Source organism: Perognathus longimembris, chromosome 25 (assembly GCF_023159225.1).
Source record: "Perognathus longimembris pacificus isolate PPM17 chromosome 25, ASM2315922v1, whole genome shotgun sequence".
Lineage (NCBI taxonomy): Eukaryota > Metazoa > Chordata > Mammalia > Rodentia > Heteromyidae > Perognathus > Perognathus longimembris.
In genome coordinates this window covers 8151104-8169317 of record NC_063185.1, presented here as the reverse complement: position 1 = coordinate 8169317, position 18214 = coordinate 8151104, and the positions used below count along the sequence as shown (strand labels likewise).

Here is an 18214-nt window from a genome sequence, read left to right as displayed (position 1 = left end):
ACCCCAAGCAGTCCTCAAATTGGAGTTTATGAAGGTAAAAGTGTAGCACAGATGTAAGGGCTTGACTCAGGGGGTAAAGCAAGCAACAAACAAGTTAAGCAAGCCATTTACAAAAGCAGAATTTTGGGGTCAGGCTGACCTAATAATCAAGATGGAGTCAGCTCTACTCCCTACAACAATTAGTGTCTAGCCCCATCTCACCCTGGAAAATGTCCCGTGTATGTCCAGAGGTGTCTCCCATCCTGGGCTGGAGTTTAAATGTCATTGCTGTCTTATATCTCTTTGACAAGGCTCTGTCTCGTTCGCAAAGCAGATCTCAGCCCCCAATTGGATGGCTAGGATAGGAATAAATCCTCTGAGGGGTACCAAGTGCTGTGGGCTATGGAGTACTTAGCCAATTCTTCCACCTTAGGAGACGGACCCAAATCACATTTCTTGGCAGGCTCTCTCTGAGACATTTTTTTATTGGTTCAATGAGTTGGTTTCTGTGTAAGTTGGAATCAGAAGCAAAAATCTATATTTACAGTGGAAAAGAGTTCTCTCTCTGTGTGTAAGAAATGATGAGTTTTTGTGTCAAGATACAGAAAAATCTCCTTGGGGAAGAAAACATTGTGTCCTTTAAAAAAAAAAAAGTGCTGGTGGCTCACTCCTGTAATTCTAGCTACTAAGGAGGCTGAGGATGGCGGTAGGAAAGGTCCATGAGACTCCCATCTCCATTAACAACCAGAAAACTGGGAGTGGAGCTGTGGCTCAAAGGGGTAGAGTGCTAGCCTTGAGCAACAGACTTTCTTGATCAGGCTAGCTTCAAACTGTGATCCTTGGATCTCAGCCTTCCGAATAGCTAGGATAACAGATAAGAGCCACTGGTGCCCAGCAATCTTTTTTTTTTTTTTTTTTAAGTAAGCAATAGATTTGTTTGAGAGTGAAAAGGAAAGCTGAGAAAGGAAAGTAGCAAGACTCCCCATTCTGGGAGGAGGTCAATCTTTACTTTGAAGATCTTTACTTTAAAGATCAATCTTTACTTTGAAAGACGATGGTTGGCTCTGCTAATCCATCTTATTAAAATCATGTCTCCTGGCTGGGGATATGGCCTAGTGGCAAGAGTGCTTGCCTCGTACACGTGAGGCCCTGGGTTCAATTCCCCAGCACCACATATACAGAAAATGGCCAGAAGTGGCGCTGTGGCTCAAGTGGCAGAGTGCTAGCCTTGAGCAAAAAAAAGAAGCCAGGGACAGTGCTCAGGCCCTGAGTCCAAGCCCCAGGACTGGCCAAAAAAAAAAATAATAATAAAATAAAATCATGTCTCCTTACCGACTTGGAGACGTAGATCTAAAACTCTCCAAATGCAAGTTCGTTTCCTGCTAAATAATGCTCCACATGACAGGGCAGAAAGAGGATTGATCTTAAAACCTGAGTGTACACGTTTCAAACCTCAGTGTGTGTGACAGTTATTCCTGGCCCAACCAGGCTAGATTTATCCTTCTCTGAGCTCCCATTTCCTCGTTTCTGAAATAAGCATAATAACACCTTGTTGGCAAAGCTATACATGCAACTGTGCCCACAGATAGATATGCCTTGTCCATTCTGTCACAGTTCTGTCCTTGTGAGCATTGTTTCACTTCTGTGTGTGTAGTGAGTGGCAGGATGAAGGCAGTACTGCGTGGGGGCCCTGCTTTGCTCTGCCAGCCTATTACTGGTGTCTGCAGAAACCACAGAGCAGAACACAAGGCACATAGCCCATCGTGTTAGGAAGAGGGGGTGCAGCACTGTACACCATGGCCAGTCACCCCTTAATCTCCTTCCTGGCCTGGTCTGACCCACTTCTCTGCACAGTAAATGTATTATATATTTTCTTCCCATATTGTATTTATTTCCTTTGCCACTACTATTCAGGTTCCCAAGATTCGTGTATGTGGCTTCCACTATTTAAGTGTTTAAGTAAATATTTCAGATTTACTTTGTGATTTCTTTTTTTTTTTAGGAACCAAACAAGTAGGTTAAAAATCAATTTAAAAAAAGAAAAAACACCAAGGCTGTTGCTATTTTTGTTGATGCCCTAGTGAACAAATTTGCAGATATTTTTAAAGAAATGTGCTCCTAATATTTTTCCCATGAGCCTTATGAATTTTAGAGTAAATGCTAATTTTGGAGATTTATTTGCAAGGACATATTGTGGCAATGGAATTATACAAAATAAATACTCGTGTGTGTGTGCATGCGTGTGCGTGTACACATGTGCATGAACTTATAGTAAGGCTTTAATTCCTGGTAACTGTTGGAGACTTATCATTGTTCTTTTGGTCATGGGGCTTGAACTCAGAGCCTAGGCACTGTCCCTGACCTCAAGGCTAGCACTCTACCACTTTAAGCCACAGCTCTAAGAGTCTCATGGATTTTCCTGCCTGGTCTGGCCTTGAACTGCCATCCTCAGATCTCAGCCTCCTGACTAGCTAGGACGACAGGTGTGAACTCCAGGCACCTGGCTCTTACCATTATTCTTGACTTCTGAGTTTCTCCTCTTTGTCTTTGAGGAGGAGTCACACACACACCCCATCCTCCCCACCCCCATGTCACTTTGTTGAGGACAAAATTTGCTTCTTGATCTAAACCTGAAAATGCCTGGTGCTCATTTCCCCAAGGTCTCTTGCAGCGAGGGCAGACGCCTGTGGTGGGAACTCATGACCGACTGGGAGCCAGTGGCAGGGAACGAGGTGGGGGGGGGGCTGGGAGCCCCTGCCATTTGTGGGGTGTGGGGATGTGCAAGCCCCACACAGGACGGTTTGGGATCTTAGTTCTTAGTGTCGTCTCCTACTTTGGTCAGTTGTTGGGCTTTCCAATAGTTGGCAAGCTACTCATCACTTTTTCCAAAAGCCTCTCTGTTTCACTCAGCCAGCATTAGCCTTAATTGCTTGCTATTATAATAAATCTAGTATTTAAAAAAAGAAAATCTACCACCTTCATGACCCTTTCAGGGATACAGATGGGGGAAATTGCCTATTTTGTTTTTCCTTCCTTCCTTCCTTCCTTCCTTCCTTCCTTCCTTCCTTCCTTCCTTCCTTCCTTCTGCCTCTGGTAGGGACAGGGCCTCTTGGAGAGGGAGAAAGGGGTGGGCCAGCATCTTTTAGGTGCATGCTTGTGAATGGAACAGCGAATCTGTTTGAGCTTGGTTTGGAAATGGGAGGAGGTGATGAGGAAGTGTGATGAAGGAACAAGTCTGGTCCAGGTAAATTGTATGCATATACGGACATGGCAATGTGAAACTGGACCAGCCCTGGTGGTTCACGCCTATAAGCCTACCTAATCAGGAGGCTGAGATCCGGGGATCACGTTTCAAAGCCAGCATAGGCGGGAAAGTCTATGAGACTCTCATCTCCAATGAACCACCAGAGAACCAGAAGTAGCGCTGTGGCTCAAAACAGTAGAGCCCTAGTCTTGAGCAGAAAAGCTCAGGGACAGCACCCTGGCCCTGAGTTCAAGCCCCACAACTGACAAAATAAAACAAAATATGAACCCCCCTTGTACAACTAATGGATGTCAATTAAAACATTAGAGAATAAAGGACACTAAAGTAAAATAAAGCTCAGAAAGCTAGCCCTGCAGGGCTTGGAATGTGGCTTAGTGGTAAAGTGCTTGCCTAGCATGCATGAAGCCCTGGCTTTGATTCCTCAATACCACATAAACAGAAAAAGCCAGAAGTGGCACTGTGGCTCAAGAGGTAGAGTGCTAGCCTTGAGCAAAAGAAGCTCGAGAGAGAGAGAGAGAGAGAGAGAGACAGACAGACAGACAGACAGACAGACAGACAGACAGAGACAGAGAGAGAGACAGAGAGGAAAGAAGGAAGGAAGGAAGGAAAGAAGGAAGGAAGGAAGGAAGGAAGGAAGGAAGGGAGGGAGGGAGGGAGGGAGGGAGGGAGGGAGGGAGGGAGGGAGGGAGGGAGGGAGGGAGGGAGGGAAGGCAAAAAGCAAGCAAGCAAGCCCTGCCTTTTCTGAGGTTCTAGTTCAGTCCAAAGGCTATTTCCTGTACCCGGTGAACCAGTCTTGAGATTCGCTCTGATTGGTTCTGGTTGGTGTGTGCCGGTGTCTGGGCCAATCTCGGTAGACAGAGGAGAGGCAGCTCATTCGCTGGCTGGGTGCTGAGTCACATGTTCTGCCCTCAAAGCCAGAGAAAGGCGCACCCCAGGTCCAGGCCAGGTCTGCAGTGAATGAGCAGCTGTTGTTGGAGAGGCAAAGAACAGCTATTAATATCACTGTCATCACCATCAGTCATGTTTAAACTCCTATTCTCCTTCCTGGCACAGGGCAGCGATGGGGTTCGTGTTGAAGGAACTAAGGATGAACCTTAAATCTGTGGTGTAAATGTCAAGATGGGGCTACCTGAGTCAGGTGCATAAAAGAAGGGAAACGGGACTGCCTCAAAACACACATAAGACATGGCGTGACAAGGCAGTTCCTCCGACCTTTAGGATTGCCTTGCTTTAGGATTGCCTTGGTAGTGTTTGCCTGTGATCGAGAGTGAAGTCCATTTTATATCACTACGGAAACGATGGGTTGAGGCCTCCCCCTAGGTGCGCAAATCAGGCGTGCTTTGATTTGTGCTGTGTTGGAATGCTTCTGAAATGTCTTTTCAGGGTCTGCAGACCCCACTGCAAGGGGGGCTAGCTATTTAAGTGGGGAGCCCTCCTCTCCCTGGGGTCAGGGCACAGAGACAGAGACGGAGGGAGAGGGACAGAGAGTTCCCCCAAAAAGCAGAGGCAGAGAGATGGGAGGAAAAGCGAAGCTTACTCCTGCAGCCATCTGTCACATTGGTTGGTAACTGTATATTCTCTCTCTCTCTCTCTCTCTCTCTCTGGCTGCTTCCCAGCGGTAACTTAGTAAATGCAGCATTCAAAGGATTTAATCAATCAGGGATGTGCTGGGAGATTTTTTTTTTTTTGACTCAGTAAAGGTTGCTGTTTGGTGAGGGTTTTGTTTGTGTTTTGCTAGAAAGATGATGGGAAATTAGGAATGGAGCAGGAGCAAGTCAAATGGCTGAAATCAAACCCTCTGTGGGTCATCAGTGCTCATTCTCTGCAATGTGGGCACTGGTAGGGACTTCGCAGTGTTTGTGTTTTCATGAGCAGCCAGTAGGTTCAGAAATAAAGCCAAGCACCAGTGGCTCACACCTGTATTCATAGCTACTCAGGAGGCTGAGATAGGAGGATCCCAGTTCACAACCAGCCCAGGCAGGAAAGTCCTCCAATTAACTAGTACAAAGCTAGAAGCGGAGCTGTGGCTTAAGTGGTAAAGCACCAGTCTTGAGCACAAAAAGCACAGGGACAGCGTCCTGACACTGAGTTCAAGCTCCAGGACTGGAGAAAGAGAGAGAGAGGGAGAGAGAGAGAGAGAGAGAGAGAGAGAGAGAGAGAGAGAGAGAGAGAGAGAGAGAGAGAGAGAGAGAGAGAGAAAGAGAGAGAGAGAGAGAGGAAGAAAGAAAGAAATATTATTCTGACAAAAACTGTGTTTGTTTTATTCTTTTTCCCAGGCCTTCAGTCTGGCCTGTAGGTTAGAGTTTATTCATACAAACCATTCAGATGGTCTACAGTTAAAATATTTATTCAATCCTGCTCTTCCCTTTTAAATTAAAAGTGGCCTGTTTCACATAGTCCAGAACAGATAAAATTTACCTTCTGGCCTTTGATATTAATGTAAAATATTTGCTTCATCACAAAATACACTCCAAGGACAGTTTGAAATGAGATCAGATACCATCAGGAAGTCAGGCGGGAAATGTCGCTTCTGCCCGTGCATCCTTTTCCTCCAGCCTTAAATTTTCCATACACAGGAAGAAATGCAACAGAGAAAGAGAGCAAAAAAAAAAGAGGACCACATAAGAAAAACAGAATAGTGTGAAAAGGTAAAAATTTTCCCTGACCCAATTGCAGTTAGCCGTGAGCGAACCACATACTCCATAAAGGGATTAACCTCTAAATAAAAACAGAAACCATCACTGTCACATCCCAGTGACAGTGCTAAACTTGATAGGGCACACTGGAGGGAGGGGCAGAGGAGGAAGGGGAAGGGAGGAAAGGGAGGGAGAGAGGGAGGGAGAGAGGGAGGGAGGGAAGGAAAACTGAAGACATTGCCTTCAAAAATAAAGAGGACCAGGCATGGTAGCTCACCTCTATAATCTCAGCTACATGGGATTACAAGAGACTTTGAGAAAACTAAAGCAAGTAAGGACTGAGGGCATAGGTCAGGTGGTAGAGCACTGTTTAGTAAGCCTAAAGCCCTGAGTTCAAATCCCAGTACAATAATGAGATGGAATGATTAATTCTTTAAAAACATATTGTCATTTAGAAGGCAATGGGGGCTGGGAATATGGCCTAGTGGTAAAGTGTTCGCCTCGTATACATGAAGCCCTGGGTTCGATTCCTCAGCACCACATATATAGAAAACGGCCAGAGGTGGCGCTGTGGCTCAAGTGGTAGAGTGCTAGCCTTGAGCAAAAAGAAGCCAGGGACAGTGCTCAGGCCCTGAGACCAAGCCCCAGGACTGGCAACAAAAACAAAACAAATAAACAAAATAGAAGGCAATGGATGTAATGGAATGTTTGGCATGATGAAAGAAAAGAATTGTCTTCCCAGAAATCTATACCTGACATCACCTTGAAAATGACAACAACATAATTACCACACAAGTAACATGAGAGACTCTGTCACCAGTAGACTACACTATTCCGGCAAAGGGGAAATTAGTTCAGATAAGCTCAACTGACATGTAGAAATGCAAGGTGGAAAATGAAAGGGCGTAGGTACATGAATATTGACTCTGCTAAAAATGCTTTGTGATCCTGGGAAGGTGGCTTAGTGGTATAGTGCTTGCCTAGCATGCATGACCCTGGGTTCGATTCCTCAGCACCACATAATAGAAAAGGCCAGATGTGGTGGTGTGGCTCACATGGTAGAGCGCTAGCCTTGAGCACAGAGAGGCTCAGGAGCAGCACTCGGGCCCTGAGTTCAAACCCTAGGACTGATTTTTTTAATTTAAAAAAAATTTTGTTTTATTTTGTTTTTTGCCAGTCTTGGGGCTTGAACTCAGGACCTGAGCACTGTCCCTGGCTTCTTTTTGCTCAAAGCTAGCGCTCTACCACTAGAGCCACAGCGCCACTTCCATCTTTTTCTATGTATGTGGTGCTGAGGAATCGAACCCAGGGCTTCATGTATTCGAGGCGAGCACTCTAAAAAAGAGAAAGCAAACAAGAAGGGTTGAGATTTGAAAGTCTCTAAGGATAAACAAGCTTCTCATGCTTTATGAGAATACATGTATACGTTCTCTTTTAATAAGTGTATAACGGATTCCTCCATTGGTTGAAGGGCATGCACGTGTGTAGCTTTCATTTGTATTCATTCTTAGTTGAGCAAAGGACTGTGAAGGGCCCGAGTCTTTTTTGGTTTTTGTCCTCCCTTGACACAGTTGCCAGTGCTTGGGGTTTGGCGTGAGGGTGAGATGGGAACTTATCCAGGAGGAACTGAGATGTGACAATCCCAGTGGCTCGACTCCAAACCTCCCAGGAGGAGCATGCAGCCATGTGTGCGCCTTGAGATGGGGTTAGATTTCTGGCCATCAAATAGCATGTCAGCTGTCCTATCTCCCAGCCACCTTTATAAATGAGCTGAACAGGGGGCTGGGAATATGGCCTAGTGGCAAGAGCGCTTGCCTCCTACACATGAAGCTCTCGGTTGGATTCCCCAGCACCACATATATGGAAAACGGCCAGAAGGGGCGCTGTGGCTCAGGTGGCAGAGTGCTAGCCTTGAGTGGGAAGAAGCCAGGGATGGTGCTCAAGCCCTGAGTCCAAGGCCCAGGACGGCCAAAAAAAACCCCAAACAAACAAAAAATAAATAAATAAATGAGCTGAACATCAGATGTTTCCCATTATAGCTTTCTTTGTATATATTAAGATCATTAAGCTAGAGGAGTGTGTGTATGTATGTGTATGTGTGTGTGTATATGTGTGTGTGCTGGTAGTCCTAGGGCTTGAACTCATGTCCCTGAGCTTTTTCACTCAAAGCTAGTGCTCTATCACTTGAACAGCAGCTCCAGCACTGGCTTTTGGGGGTAGTTTAGTGGTGACAAGAGTCTCATGGACTTTCTACCTGGCCTAGCTTCGAGCCGGGATCCTCCGATCTCCTGAGTAGCTGGGATGACAGGCATGAACACTGGCGCCAGGCTCAGTGGGCTATTTCTAAGAAATGAAGTATGCCTGACCAAAAGACCCCATGTTGTTATCCAAAGCTCCTGTTCCTGATGGAGGTCTGCTCACATTCTGGGGCAGGTTCAGTGAGACGCCGCCGTGTCCTGGGGGTGGGGGGCTCTGCCACATGAGCTGCGCCCCAGCCCCAAAGCCAGTTTCAGTCAATTTCCCTGTGTTCCCTCCCCTCCCCCCCCCCCCCCGCACCACACACACCTTGGCAGTACAGGGTTTGAACTCAGGGCCTTGCGCTTACGGTCAGAATAGCAACCATCAAGAAAACTAGCCTTGATGAATACTGTGGAGGATGGGGTGGGAAAGGAGCCTGCGTACACAGTGATGCGAATGTGAAGCAATGCAACCACTGTGGAAATCTGTATGGAGGGACCTCAAAACACTAACAACCGACCTTCCACAGGACCCTCCACGTCATCCGTAGGCATGTGTCTGAGGGAGGTGCCCCTGTGCCCAGGCTCCTTGGAGCTCTGCTCTCAGCAGCCCAATTGTGGCAGCAACCCAGGTGCCCAACCAAGGAACGAGTAAAGAAAACCCGGTGTCTACTCACCATCGAAAATGGCTCCGCCATTAAGAAAACTAAGAGTTCTGTCACCCCAAGGACAATGGACGGAACTGGAGATCATCATGTTGAGCGGGATAAGAAAAACCCTAAAAACCAAATACCACGTTCTATTTGGGGAACCCAGACCTAAAATGAGGAGGAGGAGAAAGAGGAGGCAGATGACGATAATGGCGATGATGATGATGATGAAGAAGAAGAAGTATAAGAGGGACTGCTGAGAGGATTGGCAGGAGGTGGACAAGGAAAGAAAAGGATACTGTGAGATGAAAGGATAAAAATGCTAAATGATAGATAGATAGATAGATAGATAGATAGATAGATAGATAGATGATAAATGAAGACAGCATAATAAAACTCACCAAAGGTGAAGGAGGAGAGAAGAGGAACAACAGCATTAAGGGGGTAAAGGTTTTCACAGGGCCCTGCTTGCATGTATGAAAGCATCAGTGAACCCCCTTCCTGGCATCAATGCATGCTAGTGTAGAATAAAAGAAAGGAGAAAAAAAATAAGCCCTTCGAGAAAAGCAGCATGGTGGATGGCAGATCCTCTCCTGCCGCTGAGATTGTTTGGGTGTTGCTTGTCACATTTATCAGAGGCAAACAGTGCTAGACTCGTCTCAGAAAGGTTTCATGAGTTTAATTGCTCCTATATTGAGCTAGATTTCACAAAAGCACACACCTGATTAACCTGGCTCTATTTAAAGGAAGGGAATCATTAAATCAAGGAAGAAGGCGACACTCAACAACACAAAGCTGAAAACAGTGTTGTTCTTTTTGGAGTCAACTTTTTTAAAAAAATTTTTTTGTGTATCAGTCCTGGGGCTTGAACTGAGGGCCTGGGCACTGTCCCTGAGCTTTTTCTTGTTCAAGGCTCACACTCTCCCACTTAATTTCTAGGTTTTCAGTAGTTTAATGGAAAGAAGAGTCTCACAAACATTCCTGCCCAGGCTGTCTTCGAACACTATCCTCCACTGTCAGTCGCCTGGGTAGTTAGGCTAACTGGTATGAGCCGGCAGCAGTTGGCCTTGAAGTCCATCTTTGGAAGAACTGACTTAGAGGCCTGAAGCCTTCAGCATGTTCTACACTGGGGGTGACCGTGGATGGATAACCTCCAGACAGAACCCGGAGGAAAGAAGCCAATGGGCAGCCTGGAATGAACAGGAGACAGCCATTCTTCTCTGATGCACAAGTGGACACACTTCCTCCATAGGCTGCTGTGATTCTGTCTCAAAGGCCCGTGCATGTGCGCACACCAGGGGACGATTCTGTCCATTTCCTACAATGTTTTTTTTTTTTTTTTTTTTGGCCAGTCCTGGGCCTTGGACTCAGGGCCTGAGCACTGTCCCTGGCTTCTTCCCGCTCAAGGCTAGCACTCCGCCACTTGAGCCACAGCGCCACTTCTGGCCGTTTTCTGTATATGTGGTGCTGGGGAATCGAACCTAGGGCCTCGTGTATCCGAGGCAGGCACTCTTGCCACTAGGCTATATCCCCAGCCCCGTTTCCTACAATGTTTTTAAACGGAGCAGACACTGTTTGCCAATCTTCTCCAATCTATGAGACAACTGTGAATTCCATCCATACCTCTCCCTTCCTTCCCCATTCTCACACAGGGCTGTCCAGCCATCTGTCCATCTGTCCCTCCCACGCTGGCTCATTATTCAGACAGGATTACTATCCCAAGCGTTCCTATAGGGCTGCGTGTGCACCTAGCTCCCCGTCCCCAAACAGAGGACTGAGGTCAGAATTTCCAAGGCCTGCCATCATGGTGGAGTGCTCTGGTGAAAAGCACTGTGTTTGGGGGAACAACAACAATAACAACAAAAACACAGCAGTAATAACTAGATAAGGCTCTAGGAGGACTCACCATACACCTGGCCTTGTCTTTGATCTTGGAGTCAGGTGTAGGTATCAGGGCCATTTTTTGCAGCATCAAGGAGGAAGGTCAACTTCCTAAAGGTCACAATCCTGGCTCCAAGCCAGCACTTGAGCTGTGAATGCAAACTTGTCTCTCTAGAAGTTTAACCAACAGCATAGACTCGCCCCCACCCCCAGCTCAGACCTTATATGGGCTGAGCGACTTGAACAAACATGACGGAGTCTGGGGCCCTGCTGCTGGTGACCAGTTGGAAAAAGCCTGGAGTCTCTGCATCCTCCTGAGAACATTCGGAAGTGGCCCCGACTGTGGAGTTCTCTCAGGTAACAGGCTCATGTCTGTCACTCTAGCTACCCAGGAGGCTGAGAGCTGAGGATCACAGATTGAGGCCAGCCCAAGCAAGAAAGTTTGTGTGACTGTTATCTTCAATTAGCTAGCAAAACCAAAAACAAAAATGGTGGGAATGGAACTGTGGCTCAAAATGGTAGAGTGCTTGGGCTGGGATGTGGCTTAGTGGTAGAGTGCTTTCCTAGCATGCACGAAGCCCTGGGTGCTTTTCCTCAGTACCACATACATGGAAAAACCGGAAGTGGCGCTATGGCTCAAGTGGTAGAGTGTTAGTAGCCTTGAGTAAAAAGAAACTCAGGGACAGCACCCAGGCCCTGAGTTCAAGCCCCAGGGCAGGCAAAAAAAACAAAAACAAAAGGATTATGCTACAGGTAGTTTGGAAATGAGGATGGTGGTGGAGGATGTATTTGGGGCAGAGACAGACTTACAGTATGTAGGTTTTCTGTACACATCTCTGTATTGTTCACGCATTAGAGTGAACACATATTTTATGATCCAAGTTAAAAATAGAGAACAGTTTAAATGGAAAACATAGATTGACACTCCCAGGAAAATGGAATAAATGTTTTCCTCTTTCAACTTTGAAGTATAGCTAAAAGCTCTGGAAATCATTTGAACAACAGAAAGAAAATGGATTGAAAAATAATAATAAAAAGAATAAAGCCTTCTTTTCTTGAGGTGAGGTTCCAAATTATGTTTGAGGGTTGACGCTAAATTACACCATTGTATTATCCCAAGCTGACACAGAGGAAGTAGTTAAAACAAGCATAAAGGAGGAAGATAAAGTAATGCAAAGTATCTTTTGCTCAGTCTGATGGAAGACAGCATGAGTAATTTCTGATTGATAGCAGTTAATACCTAGAACAACACCAAGAGTAAAAATACACAGTGGTCAGGCAATAGGGCCTCACATCTGTAATCTTAGCTACTCAGGAAGACGAGATCTAAGGATTGTGGTTCAAAGCCAGCAGGAGCAGGAAAGTCCATGAGATTCTTATCTCCAATTTTTTTTTTTTTTGGCCAGTCCTGGGCCTTGGACTCAGGGCCAGAGCACCGTCCCTGGCTTCTTCCCGCTCAAGGCTAGCACTCTGCCACTTGAGCCACAGCGCCGCTTCTGGCCGTTTTCTGTATATGTGGTGCTGGGGAATCGAACCTAGGGCCTCGTGTATCCGAGGCAGGCACTCTTGCCACTAGGCTATATCCCCAGCCCTCTTATCTCCAATTTTAATCACAGAAAACCAGAAGTGGTGCTGTGGCTCAAAGTGGTAGAGCACTAGCCTTGAGGGGAAAAGTTCAGGAATAGCACTCAGGCCCTGAATTAGAGCCCCATGACTGGCAATAAGTAAGTAAGTAAATAAATAAACAAATATCCTGTTTTAAAAGTGGCTAGATGTCCTGGTGTTCCATATCAGATTTTCACATCTGATGAACCTGGGCCCTGTTTTCTGGAAAAGTCTTGTACATGATTTCAGCAAGCAACTTAGCCCAGTTGCTTTGTGTCTGAGCTCTCTCTGATCTGACCCATTGTCACCTGCATGAATCTAACAGGAACGTTTCTGGCCACAAACAGCACTGCCAGATCCTAGCAACATTGTGAAGTCAGAGGATTTTCCACTTCATTAGATTTTACTTTAATATGTTTATTTCATTCATTATTTCACATACCACCCTCTTGCCTAGTTGGAATAAACTTTGACTTCTTTCTCTTGGATATTAAAACCTTTTCCGATTCTCAGCTTAGATCATGTGCAAACTTGAACTTTTATGTTCTTTTCAAAACTACGTGCCTTTGCCAGTGGCTCGTACCCGCAATCTCAGCTACCTGAGATCTGAGGATGGTTCAAAGCCAGCCCATGCCATTGAACATAGGTGGTGTAAATGTGTAGGAACAGGTGGCAAGGGAGTCTGGGCATGTGGCATCCCAGGATGGTGCCTGAGGAGATGGGGGTACAGCCTCCTTTCCTGAACACCTGGCACCTCTTCCATGACCATGTGTCCTGGGGTCAGGGATAAGGCCGAGGTCGGCAGAGGTTTTCTCAGAAAATTGCTCAACTGAGAGCCCCTTGGGATCTCCAGAGAGGAAGGTGGGGGAAATGGACAGATGGAATTGATCTCCCACCCCATTCCCCAATCAAAGCAATTCCTTTTTTGGTGTGTGTGTGTGTGTGTGTGTGTGTGTGTGTGTGTGTGCGCGCGCACGCGCGCTCTGATCCTAGGACTTGAACTCAGGGCCTGAGTGCTGTCCCTGAGCTCTTTTGCCCAAGGCTAGCCCTCTACCATTTGAAAGCCACAGTGCTACTTCCAACTTTTTGATGGTTCACTGGAGACAAAAATCTTAATAGACTTTCCTGCCCGGGCTGTCTCCACACTGAGATCCTCCAATCTCAGCCTCCTGAGTAGCTAGGATGACAGGCAGGAGCTAACAGTGCCTCGCTTTGCTTTGTGATTTTGTTTCTTTAGTGTAAAATGCTTGTGGGGGGGGGGGCGGCAGGGAGCCAAAATCCAGCTGGAATACATCTGTGAAGGAGCAGGGCTGTGGGGGAGCAGGGAGGATGGGACTGTGGCTCTGTGGCTGAGCGTCCTGGAGCTCAGACACCCAGGTACCTCAGGAGGATGTGCTGGGCGGAGAAGGTGTGTTCCAGATCGGGCTCCGAGGGCCGGACGCGTGGCTCAGTCGGTAGAGCACTAGCCAGTGGGCACTAGCAGCTGCGGGTGCTGCACTCGAGGCGCAGCCTCAGACCTAAGGGAAAAAAGAAAGAAAGAGAAGAATGGATTGGGCTCCGATCCCACCCCTGGCTTGTCAGGCTAGGGATGGGGATGTGGACGAGAAGGGCGTGTCTGGTGAGCCCAGGACAGTGTGTATCTGCTGTGCCTGGCTCCTGGTCTGTGAAATGCGCATGCTCAAAGTGGCCACACTGAGTGCTGTGTGCAAATTATCCCCACACACACACACACTCTCTCTCTCTCCTCTCTCTCCCCTCTCTCCTCTCTCTGTCCTCTCTTCTCTGTATGGCCACCAGCTGGGAAATGGTATCACTACCATTCCTCTACATCCAAGCTTTAACTCCTTTACTTCTTCTTGATTTTACTCTTTAACAAGAAACTCCTGCGACTTGCTCTTTATCCACCTAGATTAGAAAAAAAAACTGTGAAGAAGGGGGGCTGGGGATATGGCCTAGGGGGTAGAGTGCTAGCCTTGTATGCATGAAGCCCTGGGTTCGATTCCTCAGCACCACATATATAGAAAATGGCCAGAAGTGGCGCTGTGGCTCAAGTGGCAGAGTGCTAGCCTTGAGCACAGAGAGGCCAGGGACAGTGCTCAGGCCCTGAGTTCAAAACAAAAAACAAAAACAAAAAACCCTACCCAGAGATGATTCATCGTTGTTGGTGTCGATTTCTTCACCTTTATAAATTGTCTAAGTAGAATTTTCTGTCGAAAGGAAAAGTTGTTTGTGTTATATCAAGTACTGCTATATTCTGCTTTTCCATGCTGGTTGATAATTACATGAGGAAAATTAGGAATCTATTTTACTGTATTGTAATTAGAATTTAGTTGATAGCCCGGCACTGGCTGGGGACAGACAACAGATGGAATAAAACATTCCACAAAAGTCATTACAAGGGGCTGGGGATATGGCCTAGTGGCAAGAGTGCTTGCCTCATATACATGAAGCCCTGGGTTCAATTCCCCAGCACCACATATATAGAAAACGACCAGAAGTGGCACTGTGGCTCAAGTGACAGAGTGCTAGCCTTGAGCAAAAAGAAGCTAGGGACAGTGCTCAGGCCCTGAGTTCAAGCTCCACGACTGGCCAAAAAAAAGAAAAAAAAAAAAAGGTCATCACAAGATGACTGGCATTATAGAAACATACCCTGAAAGATTTACTAAACGTGACTGACTTGTACTTGTATTCTGTGGCTGTGAGGATTTGAGATTTTTGTTTGTTTTGTTTTTATGCCAGTCCTGGGGCTTGAATGCAGGGCCTGGGCACTGTTCCTGAGCTTTTTGTGCTCAAGGCTAGTGCTATACCACTTTGAGCCACAGTGCTACTTCTGGTTTTCTGATGGCTGATTGAAGATAAGAGTCTCACAGACTTTCCTGCCGGGACTGGCTTTGAACCTCAATCCTCAGATCTCAGCCTCCTGTGTAGCTAGGATTACAGGCGTGAGCCACATCATTTTTGATCCAGGTCCCTTTGGTGAAGGCAGCAGCCTAGCAGGGCGGAAGTGGACTATCTGCTGGGACACTTTCCCATCATCCCTGTGGGGCTTTGACTTCTGTTTCTGGTGTTTTCCTCTCAATTCGCCCAGCCACCTTATCAAAAGAAATTCATGCCACAGCTCAAAGCTAAAAAGATCAGGAATAAAATAAGTGCTAGAAATAGTGACCTCCTTTCCCTAGAAACTGAAGGAAATAAGTGCTTTATAGGTCACTGGATTTTTTTTTTTTTTGGTATCAGAAGCATCTGACTAAATTAGGTTATAGCCAGCAGTCCTTCATCTGTCTTTCACATAAATAAAATTTCCCAAGAGAACTCTAGGAGCCCTGCTCACTGAAAGATGGTCATGAGGATATTTCAACCTATTGAATAAGTTATCTTATTTCTGTGCTCAGTAGAAACTTAGTTCCTTCAGATTAATGTAAGAAGGGAAAAAACAAAAGATGAAAATCTGTTCAAGGCCAAAGGTGAGTGAGGAATATGTCTGTGTAAAAGGCTGAGGTCTGAAGATCACGGTTTGAATCCAGCCCAGGCAGCAAAGTTCATGAGACTCTTATCTCCAATCAACTAGCCTGATGCCAGAAATAGTGATGTGGTTCAAATGGTAGAGCGCCAGCCTTAAACAAGAAAGTTAAGCGAAAGCACAAGGTCATGAGTTCAAGCCTCTGTTCCAGCACACATACCCCAAAGCCATCAAATGAACAAAAAACCCTATGGGTCATATAAAATTAATATTATTGTGATTATTATAGGGAGGCAGAGTTAAGAGGGGCCACACAATGAGTTCCTGGACAGCCCACACCACATAAAGAGACCATGTCTCAACAAAAACTATTATAACCGTTTTCATGAGAAAAGAGTTCTTCCATTTAGCGTAAGATTTTGGAAACTGGACATACTGAAGACTTTAAAAATGTCCATTGACGGGCTGGGGATATGGCCCTGGGTTCGATTCCCCAGCACCACATATATAGAAAATGGCCAGAAGGGGTGCTGTGGCTCAAGTGGCAGAGTGCTAGCCTTGAGCAAAAAGAAGCCAGGGACAGTGCTCAGACCCTGAGTCCAGGTCCCAGGACTGGCCAAAAAAAAAAAAAAAAAAAAAAAAAGTCCATTGACTGTATTTGTGAACACTAGTAAACACTAGTAAACACTAGTAAATATCTTCGTTCATCCACAGGGCTTTTGGTATGTTTCCTGACATGGCACAACAGGAATGTTCTAATTTCCATTAATTTCCATGCATGAAGATTAAAAGTTGTGTGGGTTTTTATTTTTTTATTTGCCAAGTATCAACTCCAGAGACTATGCCTCTAAAAGCTGTTTCTCGGGCGACACCTGGTGGCTAAAACCTGAACTACAGCAGGAGGCACATGCTGGGCCAGGTGGCTCACACCTATAATCCTTGTTACTCTGAAAGTAGGTATCAGGAGGACTACAGTTCAAGGGTGGTCTGGTTGAAAAGTTAACAAGACCCCATCTGAGGAAATAAGCCAGCCGTGGTGGTGGGCACCCGATGTTGCAGCCACACTGGAGGCATAGGTGGGAGGGTCACAATTTGAGTTCAGTCCCAGGCAAAAATGTGAGACCCTAGCTAGAAATTAAGTAAAAGTAAGTTTTTGATGTGTACTGTTTAAGTTTCTTATTTACTGATTTGTTAGTTTTGTTTTTTTTTTTTTTGCTGGTCCTGGGGCTTGAACTCAGGGCCAGGGCACTGTCCCTGAGCTTCTTTTGTTCAAGACTAGCGCTCTACCACTTGAGCCACAGCACCACTTGGGGTTTTCTGGTGGTGCCTCGGAGACAAGAGTCTCACAGACTTTCCTGCCCAGGTTGGCTATAAACCCTGATCCTCAGATCTCAGCCTCCTCAATAGCTAGGAAGACTGATGTGAGCCTGTTGTGTTTTCTTTTCTTTCTTTCTTTCTTTCTTTTTTTTTTTTTTGGCTTCTACACATTCATTTTAATTACTCAGAGGCAACAAAATTTAGTAACAAGTGTTTAACAAGCACCCATTGTAATTGCTAAACTATGAAATCAGCATTACTTATATCCGATCAGCTATACAAAACTCATCAATTTTTCTTTTGACAAAAGAGTTTCCGAAATTCCAAAGAAACTATGAATTAAAGGTCTTGTTTGCTAATCTAGCACCATAATTCCAGTCTTAGAGCCTCCCAAGTACACGAGAGGAAGATAGGGGGGAGGCAAGGCTGTTGGAAGCAGAAAGGAGTTCTGAACTTGTGGCCCCATTTCTGCTCTGAGGCAACACCCAGGGTCTAGCGAGTAAGAAATGGCTGAGACAGATAAGAACAGAAGCTTTGGGTCAGGAGGTAAAGGAGCTCCCCAGAGTGGCTGGGCAAAATCGATGTGTCCAGAATACAGTGCTGGAGATGGCCTCAGGAACTGGGGGGCTTCTTCTTCGCTTCCAAGTCCTTTTTGATCTCTTCAATTTTTTTAGCCAGGTTTGGTATATCATAGTTCTGAGCCAGATACATCCCAACCACGTTGCCCAAAGTAAATCCAAGCAGGAACTGCAGCATGATGTCGGTGGGGAGGACCAGAGGACCCCTGTTGTGTTTTCTTAACCCCTCCCTCTCCTGCTTGTTCAAACACTACTCAGTGGGTTTCATTATGTTGGATTCGTACACAAGCATGCATATGTATATAAACATATATGCACACATAGATACATGTATGTATGTGTGGGATATATATGTGTGTGTATGTTCACATACATTTATATATTGTATATAATTATTTGGATCATCTTCACATACCCCCTCCCCAGTACCCTTTCTTTAATTTAATTCCTGAGCAGATTAGCTGCTAGTTTACCTCAGTTTGCTACAGGGGCTAGGGGTACATCTCAGCCTCCACTCCTTAGGCCACAAAATGCATAGAAACGAGCCCTGAGGGATCTTGATTTTTTTTCTTCTCTTTATTACTGTACTGGGATTTGAGCTCAGGG

General features: G+C 45.9%; 1 protein-coding gene across 1 annotated transcript; it reads right to left on the bottom strand.

The window, feature by feature from the left end:
- Positions 1–17353: 17353 nt before the first annotated feature.
- LOC125341995 (short transmembrane mitochondrial protein 1) lies at positions 17354–17801 on the bottom strand. Its single transcript, XM_048334136.1, has one exon. The coding sequence runs from the start codon at positions 17784–17786 to the stop codon at positions 17643–17645; it is 144 nt and encodes a 47-aa protein (XP_048190093.1). The 5' UTR covers positions 17787–17801; the 3' UTR covers positions 17354–17642.
- Positions 17802–18214: the final 413 nt, after the last annotated feature.

Excerpts from the sequence above, each read along its gene's own strand:
- LOC125341995 (XM_048334136.1), bottom strand. The coding sequence starts at position 17,786 with ATGCTGCAGTTCCTGCTTGGATTTACTTTGGGCAACGTGGTTGGGATG.